Source organism: Crassostrea angulata, chromosome 8 (genome assembly GCF_025612915.1).
Source record: "Crassostrea angulata isolate pt1a10 chromosome 8, ASM2561291v2, whole genome shotgun sequence".
NCBI lineage: Eukaryota > Metazoa > Mollusca > Bivalvia > Ostreida > Ostreidae > Magallana > Magallana angulata.
The window spans coordinates 23183955-23208176 of NC_069118.1; the positions used below are offsets into that span (position 1 = coordinate 23183955).

At 32.4% G+C, this 24222-nt stretch overlaps 2 protein-coding genes, 1 long non-coding RNA gene and 1 pseudogene across 3 annotated transcripts; 3 read left to right on the forward strand and 1 right to left on the reverse strand.

Moving 5' to 3' along the window:
• The first annotated feature begins 4403 nt into the window (after positions 1-4403).
• LOC128158371 (uncharacterized) lies at positions 4404-11430 on the forward strand. Its single transcript, XR_008239970.1, has 3 exons — positions 4404-4769; positions 10124-10280; positions 10886-11430. It is a non-coding gene; the product is annotated as an uncharacterized LOC128158371 (long non-coding RNA).
• LOC128158367 (uncharacterized) lies at positions 6272-8923 on the forward strand (annotated as a pseudogene).
• Positions 11431-14419: 2989 nt separating the features above from the next.
• On the forward strand, positions 14420-17735 carry LOC128160805 (uncharacterized). Its single transcript, XM_052824131.1, has 6 exons — positions 14420-14440; positions 14759-14917; positions 15047-15127; positions 15809-16093; positions 16911-17061; positions 17410-17735. The coding sequence occupies exons 1-6, from the start codon at positions 14420-14422 to the stop codon at positions 17733-17735; spliced, it is 1023 nt and encodes a 340-aa protein (XP_052680091.1).
• Positions 17736-21314: 3579 nt separating this feature from the next.
• Positions 21315-23113, reverse strand: LOC128158370 (heavy metal-binding protein HIP-like). The gene is made up of 2 exons (XM_052821162.1): positions 22975-23113; positions 21315-22572 (listed from the first exon to the last, which is right to left on the reverse strand). The coding sequence occupies exons 1-2, from the start codon at positions 23111-23113 to the stop codon at positions 22163-22165; spliced, it is 549 nt and encodes a 182-aa protein (XP_052677122.1). The 3' UTR covers positions 21315-22162.
• Positions 23114-24222: the final 1109 nt, after the last annotated feature.

Genomic DNA, 24222 nt, shown 5'->3' on the forward strand with positions numbered 1-24222 from the left:
ATGTAAGTGTGCGTCGCGGTGTGAGAATCTTGTCTATTAAATAACCGCTTAATTACCGCTAGGTAGTGCAGCCGTGGCTGATCTCATCGGCCGTGGGCGAAGGATATATTACGTAAAGGTACATGTACAACGCACAGACAGGCACAGCTCAGAACCCAGGAAGATTTGAAAAGTTTGCAGTATAATGACCATACTCTATCAAATAGAAGTTATTTATTTTAAACTTAAAACCCACAATTGATCTGTGTCTATTATTGCTTTAGATTGAGAATGACATTACCTTTATTAATTAACTGAACGATTTCTTAATTGACACCCAATCGTTTAATCCATAAAAAATTATGTGTAATCAAAACGAAACCAATTCTTGAGTTCGCGGTTAAATAAACTCATACATGTATATGAGAGACACAGCTCTCGTGTATTAGATAACCGCTGACCGCTAGGTAGTCCAGCCGCGAGCATGGTGACCGATTTTCTCGGCCACGGGCGAGGGAGAACTTACGTAATGGTACACATACACACAGCTCTGATTCAAGGTAGATTTTAAATGCATGGAGTTAATAAATAAAATGTAATGCATAGAGGTTTTTAATTCCATATTTTGTGGTTTACTAGAAAAGAAAAAGAATGTTTTGTTTTCCAATTGCCGTTTTTAATGATTGTGCACTATAAGAACTTAACAACAATGACTTAAACTCCTAAAAAAAAAAGCATGTACTCCAACAACAAAAAAATATTCTTATAAATTATTGCCTCCTGTATAAACCAGCATACTTTCTGCGGCAACTTTATGCCAGTTGTACGCACAAAGACGTTCGTTTACTTGTCAAATGAAACCAGGTATATGTCAACATGTAAAGCTTTTTACACTCATACTACACAAATCACTTACAAAATAATATAATGATAAAACAAGTACAAAAATCATCATCTGCAAACATATATCTTATGTTACAATAATTTATGTATTCCTACCTTTCAATTAGGAGGTTATTTTGTAAATAATCGTGCTGTCGTGGTTGAAATATTAATATATTTATATTAACATTTATATGGTAGGTAAACGAAGTATTCTATATTTTTTATTTTATTGTCGAGTTGCCTTTCATATATTGATGTAAGCTCGGTAAATTGTTCTAACATCTGTTACACATTCGTTTATCACGCAAAAGGCTAGTTAATTTGAAAAGAAGCTAAAATATGTTATTTGTTTTTAGCAAATCAAAATGTATGTAAAATATTTTATTATTTTAAATCAAGTAATTAACACACACAATTGTATGTGTTATTAACAGCAAATGTTAATCAAGTGCATGTACTTCTTTAGAAAAAATTAATTATAGGGTAATGTTAATAATGTGTATTGAGTTACAATATTTGTAGCATTACGTTTTCAAAATTAATGATTAAGATTTGTCCAAGCAGTTAAATTAATACACAAGTTGCACAGTTTTTTTGTCTATGAAGTGACATTTTGACTTAGTACTGTGTAGTTAATACAAGTTACTGTTAATTTTGCACCTGTTTACTCATTTATAGCAGATATGTAACGATTGCAGCTCAGTAATCTTATCAAGAGCTAATCAGGAAGTCTGAAGGACGAATGTGAAATGCTTTTTATATGCTATCATTAATTAACCGACGTTGTAGAAAAACATCACGTTTATATCAATTTAAAGTGTAGTGACTTGCACACAGATATGGGAAAACAGTACATAATGTAAATACAGTTGGAAGCCGTGCTCTGCAAGACAGCATTTACTAGACCTCCATTGAACCTCCTTTAGTCAATCTAGTTCTCTCTAAAATGGTATGTATCGTTTAAAAAAAATATTTACATTCATGTAGTTATTAGATTTATTTTCCAAACATATTTTTCGAGTGAATTACAAGTTGCCTTAGTTTCTGGGTGATATAGGATTTAAAGTAAAATACTGTTATCGTATCCTATTTTGAGTGTACAATGTACTATATTTGGCAAAAATTGGTTTTCAACAAGTAACAGTGGATTTAAATAATCGTATTTCTTGATAATCTTTTTCTTTAACACATATTCACCAGAGATTAAATAATATACAATAATTGCTGTTTTTGAAATCAATACAATGATTAAGCTACCAAGAAGTACAATTTTCACCGAGCTGGAGGCGAGGTGAATATTATTCTTCGAGGGTAGCTAAATCATTGAATTGATCGAAAAAACAGCAAAAATAATTTTATTATATCATTCAGCGTCGAATTGATACAGACATATCAAAGCGAGTGTTATCATGGTTATCAAGCCAAAAATTTATTTTAAAGCCATAGCCTAACAAACTGTAAAACGCGATATTTCATTGGACGATCTGTTTTTAGTCCAATGTAGAGAAAATGAAATGTTATATTGACCTCCTAGGTCACGTGCAGGTGAATATAACGTTTTTTCCGAGAAAGTTGGATATGAGCCAATCAGAGAGCTAGGAACTAATCAATAATATGATATTTAATCTGATTTTGGTTTACCAAAATCGCACAGCCAAATGCTGTAAGACTTTTTTCCAAGAAGAAAAAAGTGGGTGTTCTTAAAATCTTGAAAATCTGGAAGCTTCTTTGTAAAGTGTAAATTTAAGGGCTTGCTTTTTAACCGTTATGTAGGAAGCAGTACCCTTCAGACTCTGAGAATTTTACACCTAGCTTCATTATAACATTTGTAATTATTAAAACCGAGATCTAAAACTTTAACTAGTATCTTGAATCCTGGAGGGTGTAAAACAAGAAGAATATTCACACATCAAGGACTTCCCTCCAGTTTACGAAATACTTAGGCATAAAGTTTGTTTTTATATATCTTCATCTGAAAAATACACTGTTACAAATCTACTATGCAAGCATTGTGTAGAGTCAGTATTAGAAGGATCGTAACTCCATGATAAACATCAAATCCATGTTAAGGGTGTTTTCTGAAGGAGTCAACAGTAGTTTAGAAATGGCGATACAAAAAAATTAGCTGATAAATAGTTGATAAGGCGATCGGTATGACATCTAAGCAATTTGTTGTTTGCTTATTTGTTTGTATTGTCTTCTTTTAGTTTATTTTTTTTTTAGTTTTTGTTTGGTTTTTAAGGAGGGGGATCGACTTTCAAGGCGGATGTTGTTACTGTGTCATGTTCATAATCGTAACTTGCATGTAGTTTGTCTTCAACATGTTTACGACTAATCCACGTTCACAAACAAATGGGGTTCCCGATCCTGCTTTTGCTGGGACTAGTGGTGGCGGTCATGTTTCTCACTTCTCTTGTCTGTGTGCTGTCAATATGTTTTGTGAATCTCTGTTGTCCATCAGAGATTTTACATCCCTACAACCAGCGATCAAATGTCATTGAACAAAGCCCTTACGTCATCGGCCAGCGCGAGGACGATTTTGTGTAACCGACCGTGAAACTGTTACATCGTAATCAGCGTGGAATGTCTGTCCTTCTACATTCATTTTCTTTAATTTGATGCTGGAATACTTTATGGTCAAGTTGAAGAATGATAACAGAAAAAGCAAGAAGTATGTTTACTTAAATGTTTTGCAAAAACGTGTCTGCTTGTTGAAATGTCTCGAGAAGTTGCGATTCCCTCTGTTGCTATACTCTGCTGCATAAGTATTTGTTTTGTGTTTAAGTTGTTACATCAAATATCATCTAGAATGAACTAAAAATACTGAAGGGTTTTTTTTTACACAAATTGTAAGCTATTGGCTTTTTAAATCTGGTGAAGAAAGCTCTTTGGTACAATGAATTTATGTAAAACCGAAAATTCATATACCAGCTCTTGCTCTAGATAGGTATAAATACAATTATGTCTTACATAATAGTCGCTGGAAAAGATTGCAAATTTAAGAAGCATTCTACCTAAAAGAAATTAAAATGTCCTTAATCCTGTAAAAAAAAACAATCACATTTTCACAAAGAACGAGGCACGTCGATAAATACATACCAATTGCAATATGTCACCTGACTGACTCGGATGAAAACTGGTAAAGTGTGTTGAAAAAATTGCAAGGCTAGGGGAGAAAAGTGCCTTAAGAATTATTGCTACTGATGTAATACTATTCTTTGGGATATATTGTATTTGAAAGGTAAAGAGTGAGCTCATCTAAGTTTGATGGCCCTGGGGCCAGATCTTGCTTCTATGAACTTTGTCATATTTTCTCTCATCAAATCGCAGTTAAAAGAGGTTTTAAAGATTTAGATACATGTATATTGAAATATGAAACTATCACAGTTATATCTAAAATTGACAGTAGTAAGAAAACACAAAAATAGACTGATATATTTTTATTATTTCAGATCGATCGCATATGTCATAATCAGACGAACAAATTTCAATTTAGCTGGATTTGATTTTGTATCCCGAAAAGTACGAGAAGTTGGAATTTGGAGGCGGGGCTTATTTTGATCAACTTTGAACTCATGAATATTCATTAGATATGTAATTTAACGTAAATAGCATCTATTAATGGTAGTTGATTAGTTTTTGGATTTAATTTCTTGTTGAAGAGAGTTAAATCAAATATTAAACCCCTCATTGTGCAATAATGATCTTTATTTACTTATTTTCAATGAAAACATTAATTGTCGTTTGGTTCCGATCCGCTCCCTTCCGACGCTTGTATCGATCCGTGACGTGTCGACTATTTTTAGCTGGTAGCAAAATGGCAGGCATGGATGTAAACATGTGCGCCGAGATCATGTTGTGGATTGATACTATGCGTGTGGATGTCGAACTATGCAGGAGATATGGTAAGTATTGGTCAAATCATTTCATAAACTAACGCAAACAGTATGATAAAGAATGTAAACGCAGTACTTATTGTGTGCTGAAACAACAAAGTGATGTACGGATCGATAACGTTATGTGTTTTCATACGACCACATGTTGTAAATAATTATGAAGTTTTATTACTTTTCAAAGCACTAGCATGTCATTTTGTTACACAAATGATTATGTATATCTATACTTTAATTGCATATAACTTATTATTTTAAAAAATATTTAAAGAGTATTAAATCCAACTTGTTGAAAACGTCTTGGACAAATAAATGGCGATGGCGATTTATCAGCTTTTCCCCATGACATCAGATTTTACCTGAATGCACAACCTTCCAGTTCCACATTGATTATTTATCAGCGACGCCTTACATGTATCAATGTAGATGATAAGTAGTGCCACTGTTTTAGACTGTGTTGGTATATTTACATGGACTGGTATATAATCAATATTTTAATTTTTGCATGTGTACCAATTAATTAAAAGAAATCATTTTTACTCTGACAAATTGCCTTAAAGTATCACTTCAGGCTTCAGGATCATGAAGGAATATTAGACTAAGTCAAAATTTCAGGCAACCATAATACTATTGTTCATCATAAAATATCGATTAAAATTTGTAATTGACAAATCTATATCAAGACAATGTTAGTAGCATTTCAATTTTGTCAGTGATTTCAATCTAGAGGCGTTAAGACAGTGTACAATTTTTGACTTAAGTCTAAGATTGCTTCATGATCCTGAAGCCTGACTGCTGATCCATGTGGCTTCAAATGAAAATGTCACTGCTTAGCTTGTTTACATTGAAATTAAATAGTCTTAATATTTATTTAGAATTAATTTCAGTATAACAGTGTGTCATAATTTATATTACCAGTATATGTAAAATTATGGTCTAGAATAAAAAAAAAGATGATACAAGATAGGTTAATTGTTGTGAGAATTATTACCTCTGAGTCTCTAATATTGTATTGTTTTGCTGACCAGTCTTAACTATCAACATGATCATGCAGGTTGTTTAACATGTTTAATTTATCAGAACAATTTTAAATGAAAGGTGCGGGGTACCCGTGTCATCTTAAATATCAACATGATCAGGTTTTTTAACATGTTTAAATTATCAGAACAATTTTAAAATGAAATTATTTGTCAGGCGCATTGACTGTCCTTGCAGACAATTAAAGATTTTTTTCAAAGCAATACAGTTATCTTTGTTAGGTAACATTACATTGTTAATAGGGTAACAAGTGAACTCGGCACCTGGTGAATTTGGCACCTGCGTAAATAGTGAAGTCGGCACCTGGTAAACTCGGCACCTGGTAAACTCGGCATCAGGAATCTGGTGAACTCGGCACCTCGATATTTTTTTCTCATCATAACTTTAAATAAACATAGAAGAAATACAAAACCTCGTAAATTTTTTATTATCATAACTCAAATATAAAAAAAAACATCGAAAAAACACAAAACCATGATGCAATTGTGACAAAAATTTCACGTATTCCGTGAATAAAAGCAGTTAAAAACGACTAACTACAAGAGGATATATATGATTAATATAATAATTAAATATTAAAACGAAGAAATAAGGTAGATTTGTAAACATATTATTTTTTTCCTATATAGAACAGTAATATAATTATGTATACACAACATCAAAGGTACTGTACTTAAGCATGTGTTATCCAGTGTGTATCTTGTTTATAAATTGCTAAAACAACAAGATGACAGCGGGGTATTCCTAGTATACATGGAAGGGGCTACCAGGTGCTATTAGACGGTGTATTACCCGTACACATAGAAGGGGTGAGATACTAATTATGAGGAGGTTAATGAAGAGACACTGTCAACACATGGGCTTCCCAATGTCACCTTTTCTTGCGACTTCAAGAAGACAACAGCAATGGGTGGTAAGTAAAATATATTTTTTACATTATAAACACATATATTTAAAATAACAAATTTGAAAAGAAAGTAAATATGTAATAACTATGTATATATCAATTGTTTGTAGATTTATAAAGTTCACTTGAATCCCCTATAAAATAATATCTACATGTATAATTATGAAACTAATTAAGATATTACCATTAGACTCTGACTATTTATGGAATATTTTAATTTTATGATCAAGGCACCACATCAATTGATTATTTTTAAATAGCTGATATTTATTAAAATAAAGTATATTAAATAAAAAAGAGTTTATATACTTTAAATATATACAATTATTGTATATATTTAAAGTATAGATGAATTTTAAATATAAAGTTTATACTTGATTCCCATATCTACATGTATGATTAATATGAAACTTATTAAGACATTACCAATAGATTCTTACTATTAATTGAGTATTTATGAAATATTTAAATATTTTAATTATATGATCAAGGCACTATGCAATATAATTAGTTTAAGATCACTAAAAATAGGAAAATATATAAATTTACACTGTATAACCCAACTTTCAATGCTACTGAATTTACACGTCTTGTAATACATTGTATTAACTTTCTACAATCAATTACACTTTTGGAAAAATACATGAAATTTCAAAACTATTCAACAATCAATGAAAATATGTTGAAAACAACTGATTCTCAATCTTCTATCTAGGAAGTTAACCTTTGTCTTGATACTTGTGCTGCAACACAAAAATACATGATCCATCAAGAATGTATTTTATCTCTGATTAGTGCAAGACTGCTTTGAACTCTCGCTCTCTCTCCCTCCCCCCCCCCCCCCCCCACCACCCCCTCTCTCTCTGATAATTATAAATGAAAACACATATAGAATGTGGCATTAAGTTAAAACGTAAATTCACAAAGGCTATTGTTTAAATTCATGAAAATGTACTGTAACAATAAGATACATTATTGAATTCTGTTTACACCTGAAAAAGCATTTTACAAGTTATCCAACGTAAGTACCAAACAACATATCCTTTAATTGCCTGCAAATGATATCCATGATTTGATCTTTTCCCTGAAAGAAAAACTGGCAGTTCATATCATAAGTATAGTTTTATATAATTTTTTTGTGTCTTTCTTAAAAACAAGTGTACAAATGCTTCTTTCTTTCTAAATAATCACATTAATAGTGTATATATATATATAGTTGTATGTATAGAATTTTAGCAAGTGTAGTGACATTCAGGCTAAAATTACACCAGTATGTAGATATTTGATAAATGTCGTAATTTTAAGAAAGTTAATGTTATCTAATATTACATGTAGTATTACATGTATGCAAGGATGAACTAGATATATAAAATAAATAAAAATAAGCAAAATGTTATCAACAAAAATAATTAGATTTGTGACTATTCAAATCTGCCAGTATCTTGCATATAAATTAGAAAAAAAGTATTTATTTTCATGCAATTGTAGTTCGAGGAGACCTTCCTACGTCTGGATGGGCGTGCACCAGAGGTTCTTGCTCCAGTGATGGACTATGTCTACAGGACGTGGATCCGTGCTTCAATCTTCAAGATCCATCACTGGAGTGTGTTCATGACGTCCATCCGGACGAACAATGATGTGGGGGGATGGCACAACCGCCTAAACACCAGTGTTGTCACCAGGGGATCGGTTCCCTTGTTCTGCATCGGGAAGCGACAAACATCACAGTGCAGATGAAGATGGTATCTGAAGGGAAGATGCAGAGGTTCCAAAGGAAGAGGACATTACAGGTGGAAGGTCGTGTTTTCAAGCTTTGGAACAACTACTGTGAAGGATCGATCACTGCGAGTGAACTGTTAACGGGCTGTGCTTCTATTTATATACCACCAGCTTTGAACATGTGATTTGTTCAGATATCGTGATATCGACAGCTGTGCCCCCCTTCGTGAAATGTGCATCTTGTAATGTAAAAATGTCTCTAACTTATAAAGTATGTTTGTTATTGTCACTGCATTTAAAATATCTTGTTTTGTTTTATTGAGTTTTTTTTAAATCAAAATTGCTATTACTGTTTTTGTTATTCGTTGTGCCTATGTTCATAATGAATAAAAAGATGGATGTAGCTAAGAATATAATAATCGTTGTTGTTCTTGAAAGGATTTTAATGAATTAAATTAGACAAAATTGCAAAATGAGTTAATTGAATATACAACTAGAAGCAATATTATAGTTCACACAGTATCAAAAATTTCAGTGGCAAGTGAAAAATTTGCTCTTTAATGGTAAAAGAATGTAGTAAACATACTACAATGCAAGAAATTAAGGACATGATAAGAAAATGATTTCAAAAAGCACAAAATAATCACTTCTGATATTCAATCTGTCTCCTTTAATTATTTCTGCCTATAGTAATTATTGTAAGTATTTTTACTACATTTAGCAATAATATGGTTATATGGATTAATTGTCTCAATTCATCTTTTAACTAGGCCTATTTTCTCCGACCGTAATTACCTTGGGAGCGCCTCTGATATGCTCATTGATGAATGTGAAGAACATCGCGCCAAGATGAAACTAAACTGGTCATATAACAACCAAATGTGCAAATGTTCATAAAATTTTCATATTTAGAAAGATAAATTCTTACATAAATTATATCAATTCAAAATATATGTTAAGCCAGTAGCTAGTGAATTATTTCGTATCTGTTGATAAATGTGGTCGTCAGTAATAAGTTACATTGAAAAACTCACCTTTCTTCATAAACAGACATTTCCATGATAAAGATACAGTCGTATACAATGTGTAATCAATTTTTTTTAAATGTGTGTCTAGAAACAAAGAGATAAATGAATACTATGCAAATGCCGAATTCACCAGATGCCGAGTTTACCAGGTGCCAAGTTTACCAGGTGCCGAGTTTACCGGATGCCGAGTTCACTATTCTCGGTGCCGAGTTCACCAGGTGCCGGGTTTACCAGGTGCCGGGTTCACCAGCATTCGTTAATAGCTACAACTAGATTGTCATCCCCTTCATTCAACTCGCATCATGCAATTACTGTACACCCTGCTTTCAATGACAGGGGTCAGTCAAAACATTTCGTTGAGACTTATCTGAAGTTAAGGCGGCTATGTCGATTCAAAGCTTTTATGTAGTGCACTGTAAAATTTTGACTTTATTTGTTTTAATTGACCGGAATACATAATCTAGAAAGAAAAAGAGTGATAGCCTTGAGGTTTCAAAATAAGAGGTGCTATTTTTTGTTTTTCACACCTTTATTAGCTGATCGCTAGCCTCAAAGACTTCATACTAATCAACTATTACTTGTATCGCTGCATAAAATTTGAGTTCAAGTCTAAATAACTGGTAATTTTTATGATTTCATTTACGCTGTACCTTATACATGTATTTCATTTGTAGACTCCTATACTACTTGTGTTGTGTAGAAGAGGTGAAAGATGCGGGGTACCCGTGTCATGGTGTTTGATTCCATATGATGTATGCTCCAGTGACTCATTACAATCAACTGCTTCAGCCCCTAAGTTGAATTTATCCAATTGCATTTAACATGTTTTTGGTAAGATTTAAAAATACAGTGCCTTACATATATATTTTCTGTGGGTGGAGACTACACTGCATGTATTTGTGTGTTTTCATTCTGCTGGAAATGTAATTAAACTTGCTTTGAGAGTATGCACTATATCGCAAACATTGATTGCTTAGCATTATCCCTTGACGATAAAGATTGTTTTAATAGGGGGGGGGGGGGGTTCTTTCTGCTATTGTAAACATTTATATCTAAGTCATCTTGGAGTATTAAGTTCTCTTGATTTTATTTAGTATATTGGGAACATTTGTTAATTGCCACAAGAAAATCTGTAATGTTAATAATAATATATATTTATATTTAATATATAAAGAAATCAAAATTTAGGAAGAAAGAACATAAAATATATGTACATGTAAATGTCCAAGTGGCATTTCCAATTATTCTTCTATGTAACGGTGTGTTTTTTCACAGAGGCTACATGTAACTCTTTGCTCATAGGGTTGTATTTTATCAAAAAAGATTTCTCAGGGTGAAAGTTCATTTTATGTCATTTGACATTGTTTAGTTTATACTGTTGTAAAGTGCAAGTGCTAAAATATATAATGTTAATACCGGTATGTTAAACTTTGTAGGCTTATGCGTGAGACCATCTGTATCAATTGGTGAATTGGCTGGTTCTACCTCCCTATGTTCCTGCCTGTTAGCCAGCTTTTCCTATGTGGAGACCATCGGCATAATTTTGTATGAGGAAAACAATTATGTGCATTGATAACCTCCAAACAAAAATATCAACATGATTATACATGTTAATTATACATATACAAACCTAATCTTAGTACATGTATTTATATGTTGAATCTGAGCTAAGGATTTTGCAACTCTTGGTGTTTTTTTTTAAATTATTAGCAATGATATTTGAAACTTAAACAGTCAAAATTAATGTTCATATGCAAATATTATTTATTTAAACCATTATTTATTTGTAAACAGTTTCCTGACTATGAGTTATTTTTTCAATATTCCCTTGAAAAATGAATAATAAATGTTTGAAAATCTATGTATTTGTTGTTGTGATCAACACTCAAAATCTAGGAATTTACATTTTTGTTCATGTATTGTTGTTTGAGTATTTGTTTATTAAGAAGGGGGTGAGGGTAAGAGTTTTGTGCTTGTCTTTTCTTAAAAACTAACAGCAATGTTGAGGAATACTTTCAAAAAAATAAACAGCAATTTTGAAAGAGAATGTGTTTTAAAATATATTTCATTTACCAATTATTGATTTAGGTAAAAACTAAAATGAAAAAATGCACGGCTTTGATTGTCGCTGAATACATGCACGGATCTTTTTTTTTTTTGGGGGGGGGGGTGGTCAGCTAGAGGGAACCAGATCCCCCCTGCAAAATTCAAATTTATTTAAATTACAATACAAAATTATACCTTGGACCACCCCCTTCCTGGCAAACTCAAATAACTGTCGGACCCCCCCCCCCCCCCGGAAAAACTTTCTGGATCCGCGCATGGAATATAAAGAGGTAATGCATGTCGTAGTTATCTCTCATGTTTTTTTTCTTTTGATGAATTACTGACCCACGCTGTCACTTGAAATTTATAAATGTATAATATTTATTTCTACTTAAGTTACAATTTTGCCTCCAGCAATACAACCAAGGGAAAATATCGCAAAATGCTCGTAATGTAATTCACATTTCCCGCAACACTATATCCACAGAGTTATTTCCCTTAGCCGAAATCTAGATCGGCATTGCGTTTGAAAAGGGGGTTAAGTTAAGGAAAATACATGTACATCATCTTCAACGCATTTTCGCAAGGGCATAACCTGCATGGATACTTTTGATATTTTACACAGTGATCAAGAAGGTTTTGAGGTAACTGAAAAATGCTGCTGCTTTGTTTCATTCTCCGGATTTGTCTTATTCGTTGATGAAAAATGACGTGATACCCCCGTAAATGATGGATTGTCGAGTGTATTTTTGGAAATGGCGTTGTAATTAACTCGATTCCATTAAAGCAGCAGTGATTTTTGGGTGAAGGAGATCACATTTTACTTATACATGCAAAACAAATAAATGTACAACGGGGGTATGCCCTTGCGATATTGAAAAATATGTGTGACATAGAAAAATGTCTATAAATATCGATGTCACGTGATAGGCACGTGATGACGGTAAATGCACATGTGTGTCGTAACACATGTGTCACTTGAGTTAAGCTAATATTATTATGGGAAAAGCTGTATGCGAGTTTTGATTAATACGACCATCATATTTGTAGCTCGTTTTTGATGACATATTTCTTGGTAATTTAAGCATATGCAACCTTAACAGTGCTGCGAAACACAAAATGAATACGAGTCGAAAAGCAACTGACATCATCCTGAATGAAAAGGAAAACTAAACACTATTTGAAGCACGTACATTTAAAAGGCTGAATAGCCACATTAAGCATGGGAAGAAGAGTATTTTTATAAAGAAAATGAAAGAACTTGATTCAGTTGATGTGATATTACGCCTTCAAATTTACCAAAAAATTAACTGCACTCTTGAAAAATAAATTGTACTGTAGATATACATTTAATATATGTTTTATTTAGATATAGAATAAAAATTTGCCGATATTGCCTCGAAGGTGATTTTTTTACGTGAACTTCTCCGGCGGAATTACAATTTCCGGAAAAAATTGGTAAAATCGGCAATATGATTCAGCATTTTACTGTGTGCGCATTGATTTACCAAGTTCTTACTTTGGCAAAAAATAAAACTCTATAGGAGCGACTTCCATGCCGAAAATCACGATGGTAAAATCATGCGCACTATGTTAATTGCTAAAAAAAACTAACAAATTTTTGAGGTGTTTCCCTTTCGCTGTGTAAACAGTATGACGTCACCGTAGTGACAAACGCAGACGAATGATCGAGGTGTCCGAGTTTAATTTGGAGAAATCCAAGACTGCCACTTTTGTTTATAGGTAAGTTTAAATCCATAGAATTGTACAGTGTCAAACTGCCATGAAAAAAAGAACTTAACCTGTCCCTCTTCTTCATTTGCATGTAGAGACGACTTGAACACAAAATGCACACAATTAAAATCGTCTCCTGGTACTGTAACACTATGTAAGCGATTTCACTAGTATTTAGTAATCCATCTACATTGTGTAATTAATACACTCATTAAATAGAACATTTTATTAAGTATGTTTACATATACATGCATTTTTAATGGTCAATTTGAAGGTTACAGATGTACATGTATATCGATATGCACTCGTACAGTACTGGTACGCCAGTAGCAGTTTAGGGTAGGCCTATAACAATAATGGACAATTTTCGTCTTCAGTTGTGAATTTGTGGACTTGATCACAGTTTATCAATGGACGTCGGTCATATTTTTTATAATTTGTTCATTATGAGAGGTATATAGCGCATTTCACACATGCACCGTGTGTTTCCCTATAAACAATTGGAAAGTACCTGTTACTATAAATAGATTTACTTGGCGTATTGAATTTAGGTAGCCAACTTTATAAAATACATTTGTGGAACTACTTTTATACGAACTTTGGTATGCGATGAAAAATATACTCATGTTTATGGTCCAATAGATAATTTGTTTTTAAGGTTACAAGTTATTTTACAGCTTTAAACTGTTAAAACTAGAATTATAACTGGATATATTATGTCATATCTGTACGTGTGTATACCGGTACGTAGCTGTTAGAACACTTGATACAAATTATTTTTTTAATAGCTATATGTATTAACGAATGAAAAGACAAAATATTATGAAGTTTTAATATTGTATTGTCCATGATGTCCCATACTGAGTCATGTACATTAATTGTGTGAGCATTTTAACATGTGAATGTATATAATGTTAATGTATGAGACACTTCAAAAAATATATCTAAACTTAAATTTGCTTTAATCTTGGCCCCTGGTAGGTTAGGCGATTAAAGGAAAGTTTGACAATGATAAAAAATTACATAGAAAATGAAAAAAAAACTAATATACTGTTTATTTGGTTCATTATATTTATGAATTATAAAGGGTAATATTGGGTATTGTAGATTCAAGTTTATTCAATACATGACCATGGCCTAAGAAAGATATGACTGCCACAAAAACTAGAGTACAATAGTTTCACCTAGGCATGGGAAAAGAACTCTTTAAGGTAGGATATTATTAATATAATTATTTTTTGTAAGAAAAAAATCTAAAGGGTAATTAGGCCATTATTGAAGAAAAAAAATATAAGAATATAAGAAGAAAAAGTATCAAAAATACAGCAAGCCATCTAAATTGCATGACCAACTGAGTTGTTGTGGCCCATTGGTTATATACAATCTTGCCAATATTTATCATTAATCATAATTAATGCATTATATAATTATTAGTACATCTGCTTACATATTTGTCAACAGACGTTGGTAAACTTGCTTATTATAGTGGTGCACAAATTAATTTATTTACTGCTTATTATATTTAATAGCATATGAGGAAAAGAGAATATCCTTGTGTTTGCTGTAAGAAACGAACACACCAGAGAGATCGACGTACTGTGACAGCTGCACAACGACTAGTTCTCCAGAAATGGACTGTAGGCGATGTGTCTGAGGATGAGGTGTTGTGTAGTTTGTGTCGAGTGAAGGTACATTCTCATCTTAAGCGGAGGAAAAATGAACAACAAAACTTGGAGCATGAGTTAAGAGACACAGCTCCCTTAAATCTCTCCTCCAGAGAGGAAGCAAATTAATGCTAGGAATGCTGCCATTCACAGTCCTCCATCAGTAACCCTGACAGTGCCCTCCACATCTTCCAGTCATTCCAGCTGCTTCATCTGCAGAAAACCTGGGCCAAAGTTGGTTGTGGTGTCATCAAATGAACGTCACTGTTTTTTTACAACAAGGAGTATTGATTCCGCCAGGTTCAAGATGCTGCACACGTCATCTCCCCAATGGAAGATTCACTGAAGAGGCACTAGAAAAAATTTATTCATTTTCAGAAACATCTACACTTAACAGGACATCTATTGTTGATATGCTTATGTATCTAAGGGAGATTGCTCTGCTAAATGGAGGGAAAAGAATAGACTTTGATGATCCAAATGCATTGAGTGACCAAGAGTATGTCAACCTCACTGGAATAAATAAAGTCTCCTTTGATGATCTGCTATCAGCTGTAGATGGAAAAGAACCAGCCTTGGAATTTTTCTTCTTAAGATGAGATGTGGTCTGTCCAATGAAATGCTGTCAACACTATTAAATGTTTCAAAGTCAAGCATTCGTCGCGCCATCTCGGTAGTGAGGAGAACACTGATGGAGACATTTGTACCAAACAATGTTGGGTTTCAGCACATCTCCAGAGAGGATGTTATAAATAAGCATACCAGGCCATTAGCAGAGTCTCTTTTTGGTGGTACTGGCACCCAAACCATTCTTGTTTTAGACGGCACATACATTTATATACAAAAAAGTATGAACTTTGCCTTTCAAAGGAAATCATATAGCATGTATAAGAGTCGTCCATTGGTGAATTTAAGCCAATGATTGTTGTAACAACTAGTGGCTATTACCTCTCTGTTCTTGGACCATATGTAGCGAAGAACAATGATGCTGCAATCTTGAGCCACATCATGAAGACTAACAAAGAAGATGTGTTGAAGTGGATCGAAGAGAGAGATGTGTTTGTTGTAGACAGAGGCTTTCGGGATTCCTTGACATTACTTGAAGACCTTGGATTAGTATCTGCCATGCCTGCATTTATGAAGAAAGGTGAAAAGCAAATGTCAACAGCAGATGCAAATACAAGCCGTTTAGTGACCAAGGTAAGGTAGCAAGGGACAGTTTCGAATAAAGTACCCGTCAATATTTTTGTAAAATTGAGAGTTGCTGTACTTGAAGGCTTATGAGTGTTGCTAAAATTCATGAAATGATTTTTAATGATTATCATTAGTTAGAGGGGTGTCTGTTGTTGAAATTGATATGCAATATGTAGGCCCCTTATGTTAGGTACATGAGAATCAGAAGTAAAATTCGAAACCTGCGGCTATGACTGGTGTGCTGACTTTACACAGTGAAATTGCAAGTTACAGACGGGAGGTAAAATAACACGAAAAGTAGGTGGATGGGACATTGTAAACTATACACCGGTAAGTTTCTGACATGTGATAGTGCAACATGCACGCGGTACGGAAGGTCAACCCTCTGCAGGGAATTAGCTGGGGGAGGTCTAAAAAGCTGAAAAATCATGAAAAATTAGCAAAATATGAAAGGGTCAAAATCTCATAAAAACCAGTATGTAGAGGATTTTACAGGTTTTGACTAATAATTTTCTTCAGAAATTGGTGATTGGCCTTATAAAGAGTGAATTAAAGGTGTTTGTGCTGAATGGGAACTGAGGAAATTCTAGTTACAGAGTTCCGAAGACATGCATCCCTTGGCTACAATGAATTGTATCAAAAAAACTGTCCCCTGCCACCTAAGGTATGCTATATACAGCATTATTCTAATTTAATAAGAAAGAATCAGGAGAGAGAGAGAGAGAGAGAGAGAGAGAGAGAGAGAGAGAGAGACTAAGAGAGAGAGTTGCTATATATTAGTATATTCACATAGAGTTGATCTCTTTTATTATTTATGTTACAGATACGCTGGGTGGTAGAATCTGCTAATGCGAGGATAAAGAGGTGGAAATTTTTTGACCGTGTCCTTCCTTCGTCCCAGGTGCCATTCATTAGTGACTTCATCAAGATTGTGTGTGGAATATCAAACAAGTACTTTCCACCTTTGTCAACTGGTATGTATATATGCCTTGAAAATGATAGGCATGAATAATGGAACTTCTTTATGTTTAAGTCACTTAATTAAGTCACTACAAGTATAATATTGTTAAGTGTACATGATGCTAGTGAAAAAATGTGAGTGTAATACAGTATTTTGTTTATCCCTGATCATCCGATTTTACTTGGTTTTGGGTATAAACATATATCACCTATCAGTTTATTTTGTTTCATCTTTAATTGTGTGTATCAATTGTAGAGTATGCTATATTCAGTGTCTGTTAGTACCCACGCTGTTAGATCCTTGGGTCTCTTAGTTTTTTGTTACATGTACATGTATATTACATTTCATGAATTATCTTTAGGTTGCACTGAGGAAGACTCTCTTGTAGCAGCTAAGATGCAGTACCTGTCCAGACAAATCAATCAACTAAAAGAGGAAGTAGAAGAAAGGAAACTGGATACCCGCTCAGCGATCTGGAAACACCCTGACGATCTTCAGGATTTTCCTCGTCTTGATGAAGATCAACTTCGAGAGTTGACCTGTGGCACATATCAAGTGAAGCTTGCTAGTAGTTACGCAGAGGAACACTTTGGGAGTGGATGTGATATCATGGTTCATAAAGAAGACCCGTCCTTGATAAGAGTCAGGGTTACCTTCTTCGGATACGATATGATGAGGGAAGCGTGATTGGATGGTATTGTAGATGTCGTGCTGGGGCAAGAGTAGTGGGTATGTGTGCCCACATAACCGCAGTTTTATGGTATATTGGTTTAGGACGTGACATGGAGTCCTTAAGATCTGTAAGGGACTGGAGCAAGTTCATTGATGATGCAGCTGTTATTCCAGATGCAATTGATGAGTCAGAATCAGAGGATGATTCCTCAGAGTGCTTGAATGAACAATAGACTGCCTGTTCTTCATAGATATAAATGTGTACCATACATGTATATACATGCTACCTGCATTGCCAATTGCCTCAATTTTTATTATGATCTATTCAGTTATTGTTATGATATTCTGCAGTCTATTTTGTTTAAGTAGACTGAATTAATATTAACCTTAATTCATTTAGGGAAGCGGATTTACATGAACACTTTTGTGTGAGTTTAATGTTGGATGCATGCAGAAATAATCTGCCCCAGATGTAAACAACAGTTTTTTGTCAAGTAAATTAGCTAGTGTGGTTTTATGTCAAAAGCGGAAATTGGCCAACCATATGTATAGATATGCTATAAGTTTAATCAATGTCAATTAATTTTTTTGTGTAATTCATGTACTCAAAATATCTGATGCAGTTACCCAGTACATGCATTTAAATTGGAATTGCACTAATTATGGTATTACTCTTGAAAGTAAACTGTTAAATTACCAAATTAATTTTGTTAACATTCTGACAGTTTGTTATTGTCATTTTTCATAGAGGTATAATTTTGTTTTTCAATTAATGTTGTGTGTGTTACAGAGAAAAAAATTGTAGTAGTATAAACTTTCTTTGTAGTTTTTCTTTAAACACGCACATTTCAACTAAATAATTTATTTGTACAGTGATAATTTTCTTGATACACTGTATCTTGTTTAATCCTCAGTTTTATGCATAAAATAATTATTTCACCCCCCAAGGTTGTTTCCTCATAGTAGTTTTGCTAGACAGTGAAGAAATCGAATAATATGAATTTATTTAGACTTTTTAAAATTCAACAAGACAGCTTTTTTGTAAGCATGTTAATTAAATTATTTTACAATTGGTTAGAAATTACAAATGATTTGATCATCTTTATTGAATATGTTTTTGGGGAGATGAAGCATGTTTAATTTATCTTTGCTATCACCATGATCACACATTTTGTAGTGATATGTGCCAGTTTACTCAGAATTGTACCTTAAAAGGTACACTGGATATGTTACATGCGCTGAGAAAATTAAACACTTCATAGGGCCTAGCCTTTCATTTTCATTCCGCACTTTGTTGGAAATATTTAAAGGATAATCACTTTTAGATTTCATGGATTATTTTGTTATATTACACTGTTGACTTCAGAGCAACCTATACATGTAGATCGACTGTTTGTCCATTTGTCTATCAAACCTCATATCTTGACCAGAGGTACGAATTTCATATTTATTTGGCTCATGTACCGCATTGAAAAAAAAGACTGTACATGTATACAGTATAATATAAATTAAACTTTAAAATGCGTTTTGGCATAGGTACTGGTTTTTCTTTTGTCCATCTGATCTTGATTTGGGCTTATTTGAAATAAAAGTACTTAAAATCATTGATATATATCAAGAATTTTGTGAAGTTTGACTTGCATGTGTAACTAGTATTTTAGTAAGAATGTCTCTCAAATGTTTTAATGACTTGAACCAAACATGCGCCATAAGTTCCAAAGCTTTCTGTTGGCAGTTGAACATCCATCAACCACAAGAAAACTTCTGTTATTCTCGACGGAAAAAACCCCAAAAGAAGTTCTTTGATTAAATAAAAATGTCATTTGTGCTTTAACAAAGATTCCATTTATAGCTGTATTTTTCTAAAAACAGAATCAATATAATATGGAATAATGTTTTTTGATTGTGAGTCTTGAAAATTGTTAAATCTAACTTGTTTAAATATTAATAAAAATAATCCTAACAAACTGTTGTTGACTTGATAGAAAAGATTTGATGGAGGTCTGTGTTATTTTGATTCTTATGTTAGTTCTGAATACGTATCCCGACTTTTTGGCTGATAAATCTTTAAAATTTAAATTGTTGAAATAAAAAAAATAAACTGTGAACTGTTAATTTGGAAACAAAATGAATCTATTTCAAATTAAGTATGGATTAATGTAACATTCCACCTTCTTAAATTGCCCAGGTCTTAAAGATATGTGACGTCATGACGTTGCAAATATGCGACGTAACGATAGCGTAACCATGCTATATTCAACAACCTTGTGTGGGGTGAATAAATGTCTGACTAAATTTATTTTGATAAATTCTTATTCTACACGTTCTTGAGTCGATATTGTAAAAAAAATTAGCTAATTTGAAGGAGGGCCAATTTTTAAAGGAAGTGAACAAGGTCCTTTGAAAGGTAAAATATTTTGAATTCTTTTCTCAGATTTTCTTTGATAAATAAAAGTTTATGAATTAAAAAATCAATTCTAAAACTTTGAGAGTAGATATGATGGATGATTTGTTGAAAACGATTCCCCTTAAAATAAACATAATAACAAGTTATGTCACTCAAGATAAGCGAATGTTTGAGACGTAGGTACATCTTTCTTAAACTTTTTAAAGAATAAAGACTGCCATGAGGGTATCTTTATTTCTATGTCCGAGCATATTGAACGTATGCAAAGAAATATAAACCATCAACTATAAAAAAAATAAAAAAATCATTTTTCTTATTATTTAACCGATATCAGTGAATTGAAAACCAAACAATTCTAGAATAAATTTACAAAAATCACCGTCTTCAAATAGTTCTTAAGGTTATCGTAATAATTAATAATGCTTATTCCTACCTTGGTTTTCTATTTCAAAATAACAGTACTAGTGTGGTTGGAATATTTATATATAATGATTACAAAGAACCCTTTTATAATAATTTTGTTATTCTATGATCGATGTGTCTTTTACATATTAATGTAAGCTCGTTTTTTTTTACCTTACATGTGTTACATAAATGTACTTATATCACGCAAAATGGTAATTAAATGTGAAAAGAAGCTTAGAATTCAAAAGTTGACTTTTTTTATTTTTATTTATCATCGAAAATTGTTTTTCTTTAATTCATGAAAAAGGCTTAATATACCGGTATATTTAATAATAATTATGATCTACATGACTTTGTATATTATTTTTATTTCTAGTTAAATATGAATTAACTCAATGTTTCATTATGTAACTCTGTAACTTAAGTGTCACAGTAATGGCCCACTAAGTTCAATGAAGTTGAGAGACGAACATAATTCAAAATCGACTCTAATTTCTTTCTCGATAAAAAGAGGGCCTTTTTATGTTCACAGTTTTATGCTTTACTGAAAAGTTATGCATTACGCTTTCAATGATTATCAGCCACGCATTTTACAAATGAATAATTATGCCATAAAAACATGTAAGTAAAAATATTCAATTATATTTATTGACTTTAGATTACGAAAAATAAAATGCATGATTAACAGCAATACCAATTAAGATATTCAATATATAATACGTTATTTTTTTCAGAAAAAAATTTGATTACATGGCAGTGAATATCAAGGGCAAAAAAATAAGGGAATTTTAATTCAGATTCTCGTTACCTTATATAGTTATCATATATCAAACTGACCACTTTTCTAGGTGGAAGACAATGGCATAGGCAATTCTTGCCTGTATGAAAGAACAATATGCTCTAACTAGTGATGTTTCGTTCATTGCATGGTTAAGGTAGGACTGCTAACTGTTGTCCTTATACTTTTTTCTTTCATTAAAAACAAATAATTTGCAATTCACGAGACTGTACTGTACGTGAGTATTTTTGACATATTTTTATTTTTTAGGCTGCTCTTTCCTCTAAAATACAACTATTCAAATTGTGAAGTGTGAGCCGTTTTCAAAATATAATTCCTGTTATGCCATTGCAGAAAATAATTCAGAAATCGGAACATAAATCAAGATGTATTTAAAATGGCTTTCAAGTGGTTACATGTGATATATTGACATTTCATTGATCAAGACGTGCACTAATTCGTTCTTAAAACGAATCTACATCTTTTCATTCTTTAAATATATCTACATCTTTTCATTCTTTAAATATATGTACACAGCATCCATAGCTTGCACAAAAGCTGTATTTTTTGTAATGTAAGTGAACTTCTAATAAACGTTTAGGTTTTGACCCTTGAAATTGTTAAAGGCATTCAATTAATTCACATCTTTGTATTACTAAGTTTGGGGACTTTTGACAAAAGCACTGCTTTCATATCATTCCTTTTTAATTTGATTTGTTTCCGGAAGCATTCAGAACTTATAAAATTCATAAACATTACCTAATATTTAAGAAAACAAAGATAATTAGAATTATGATTTATTTTAAATCAAATTCCAGGTATATCAAAAAGTTAGGCGAACCCATTTTCAGTTCAACTGGAATTAATTTTGTGTCCCGAAAAGTATGTGAAGTATAGGGCTTGAATGTTCGTTGAAGAATGGTACATTGTTTTGAGCCATACTTTTTTCCCCTTTCTGAGCTCGACGATAAGGTGTCCTGACGCATTTACGTGACGACTCATTTGGTTATCAATGCAAGTATTAGCCTGAACCTGATTGTCAACAACAGCAGCAAGGTACACTGTGCCTCCTTTACTCGTAATAAAAGACCAGGCGAACGAATACACCCCGTCCTCTGGTGCAATGAATACTCCTGTGGCAGGGTCATACCCATTACCTTTGTTCAATTTTACCTTTTCGAATTTAATTATCGTGTTCACAGGAACATTCGAGAGGTCATTTTTCAGACTTGCATGAAACGCAATAACACTGATTTTACAACCTAAACGAGAGAGAAAATCAAAATGAGTGGCCCGATTAAGGAAATTTAACTGCATGCATGCTAGATATTCACTTAATTATCATAGACAATTGAATGCTGCATGTATAACTAAATTATGAAAAGTTTGATTTTGAAAAATTCTATAAAAATCTATTGATAACAAAACTTTAAAAATAAAAACTCTCTGCAGTAAATAACAACTTTTTGACAATTATTTTTCATTCATGATTTTTTTTATGAGTGTCTTAGTTCAAACACATGAATATGCCATTTTCCCCAATTATCTTCTGTAATAACATTTACTTGCAGTTGACTGTTTTCTGACTTTATATGTTAAATACTTTAGCGTTAATCGATAATTTAACCTTTATAATGATAACAGTTACATATTTGCCTACGTACCTTGCTTTGGTTCCCATCCTATCGATTTACATGCGCTTCTGTAACCGTTCATGTCTTCCACAAACTTGGAGTGCGATGTCGATATTACACGATGCATAGAGAAACACAAAATGAATAGGAGTCGAAAAGCAACTGACATCATCCTGAATAAAAAAGAAAACTAAATACAATTTGAAGTACGTAAATTTAAAACCCTGAGTAGCCACATTAAGCATGGGAAGAAGAGTATTTTTGTAAAGAAAATGAATCTGAAAGGTAAAATTTTTTTTAAGTTTCCTCAAATTTTCTTTGATAAATGAAAGTTTATGAATTAAAAAATCAATTATAAAACTTTGAAGTAGATATGATGGATAATTGGTTGACCATCTCCTTAAAAAAAACATAATAACAAGTAATGTCGTTCATGCTCAACAAAATTTTGAGGCGTAAGTACATATTTCTTAAACTTCTTTAAGAATAAAGTATGCCGTGGGGGCATCTTTTTTTCTATGTCTGAGCATATTGAACGTATGCAAAGAAACATAAACCATTAACTATGAAAAAATATTATTTAACCGATATCAGTGAATTTAAAACCAAACTATTCTAGAATAAACGTGAAATCCTACAACATTCACTGTCTGCAATTATAGTTCTTACGGTTATCGTAATAATTAATAATGCGTATTCCTACCTTGCAGTTGCCTGGTTTTCTGTTTCAAAATAACAGTACTAGTGTGGTTGGAATATCAATAAATAATGATTACAAAGAACCCTTTTATAATAATGTTGTTATTTTATAATCGAGGTGTCTTTTACATATTAATGTAAGCTCGGTTTTCTTACTTTACATGTGTTACATACATGTACTTATATCACGCAAAATGCTAATTAAATGTGAAAAGAAGCTTAAAAATCAAAAGTTGACTTTTTTATTTTTATTTTATTTTTCATGTATCATCGAAAGAGTTCTTATCTTTTATTCATGAAAAGGCTTATATATGTATCACTAATGATCTACATGTACATGTATATTATTTTTATTTCTAGTTAAAATTGAATGAATTCAATCTTTCATTATGTAACTCTGTAATTCAAGTGTCACAGTAATGGCCCACTAAGTTCAATGAAGCTGAGAGTCGAACATATTTAAAAATCGACTCTAATTTCTTTCTCGACACAAAGTCGGCCTTTTTATGTTTACAATCGTCATGCTTTACTTATAAATTTTGCATTATGTTTACAATAATTATCAGGCACACATTTTAC

Excerpts from the sequence above, each read along its gene's own strand:
- LOC128160805 (XM_052824131.1), top strand. The coding sequence starts at position 14,420 with ATGGGAAAAGAACTCTTTAAG. Across the intron at positions 14,918-15,046 it reads GTAGTTTGTGTCGAGTGAAG|TCCTCCATCAGTAACCCTGA; the intron begins GTACATTCTCAT and ends TGCCATTCACAG. Across the intron at positions 15,128-15,808 it reads TGCAGAAAACCTGGGCCAAA|CCAATGATTGTTGTAACAAC; the intron begins GTTGGTTGTGGT and ends GGTGAATTTAAG.
- LOC128158370 (XM_052821162.1), bottom strand. The coding sequence starts at position 23,113 with ATGTCAGTTGCTTTTCGACTCCTATTCATTTTGTGTTTCTCTATGCAT. Across the intron at positions 22,573-22,974 it reads AGGATGGGAACCAAAGCAAG|GTTGTAAAATCAGTGTTATT; the intron begins GTACGTAGGCAA and ends TCTCTCGTTTAG.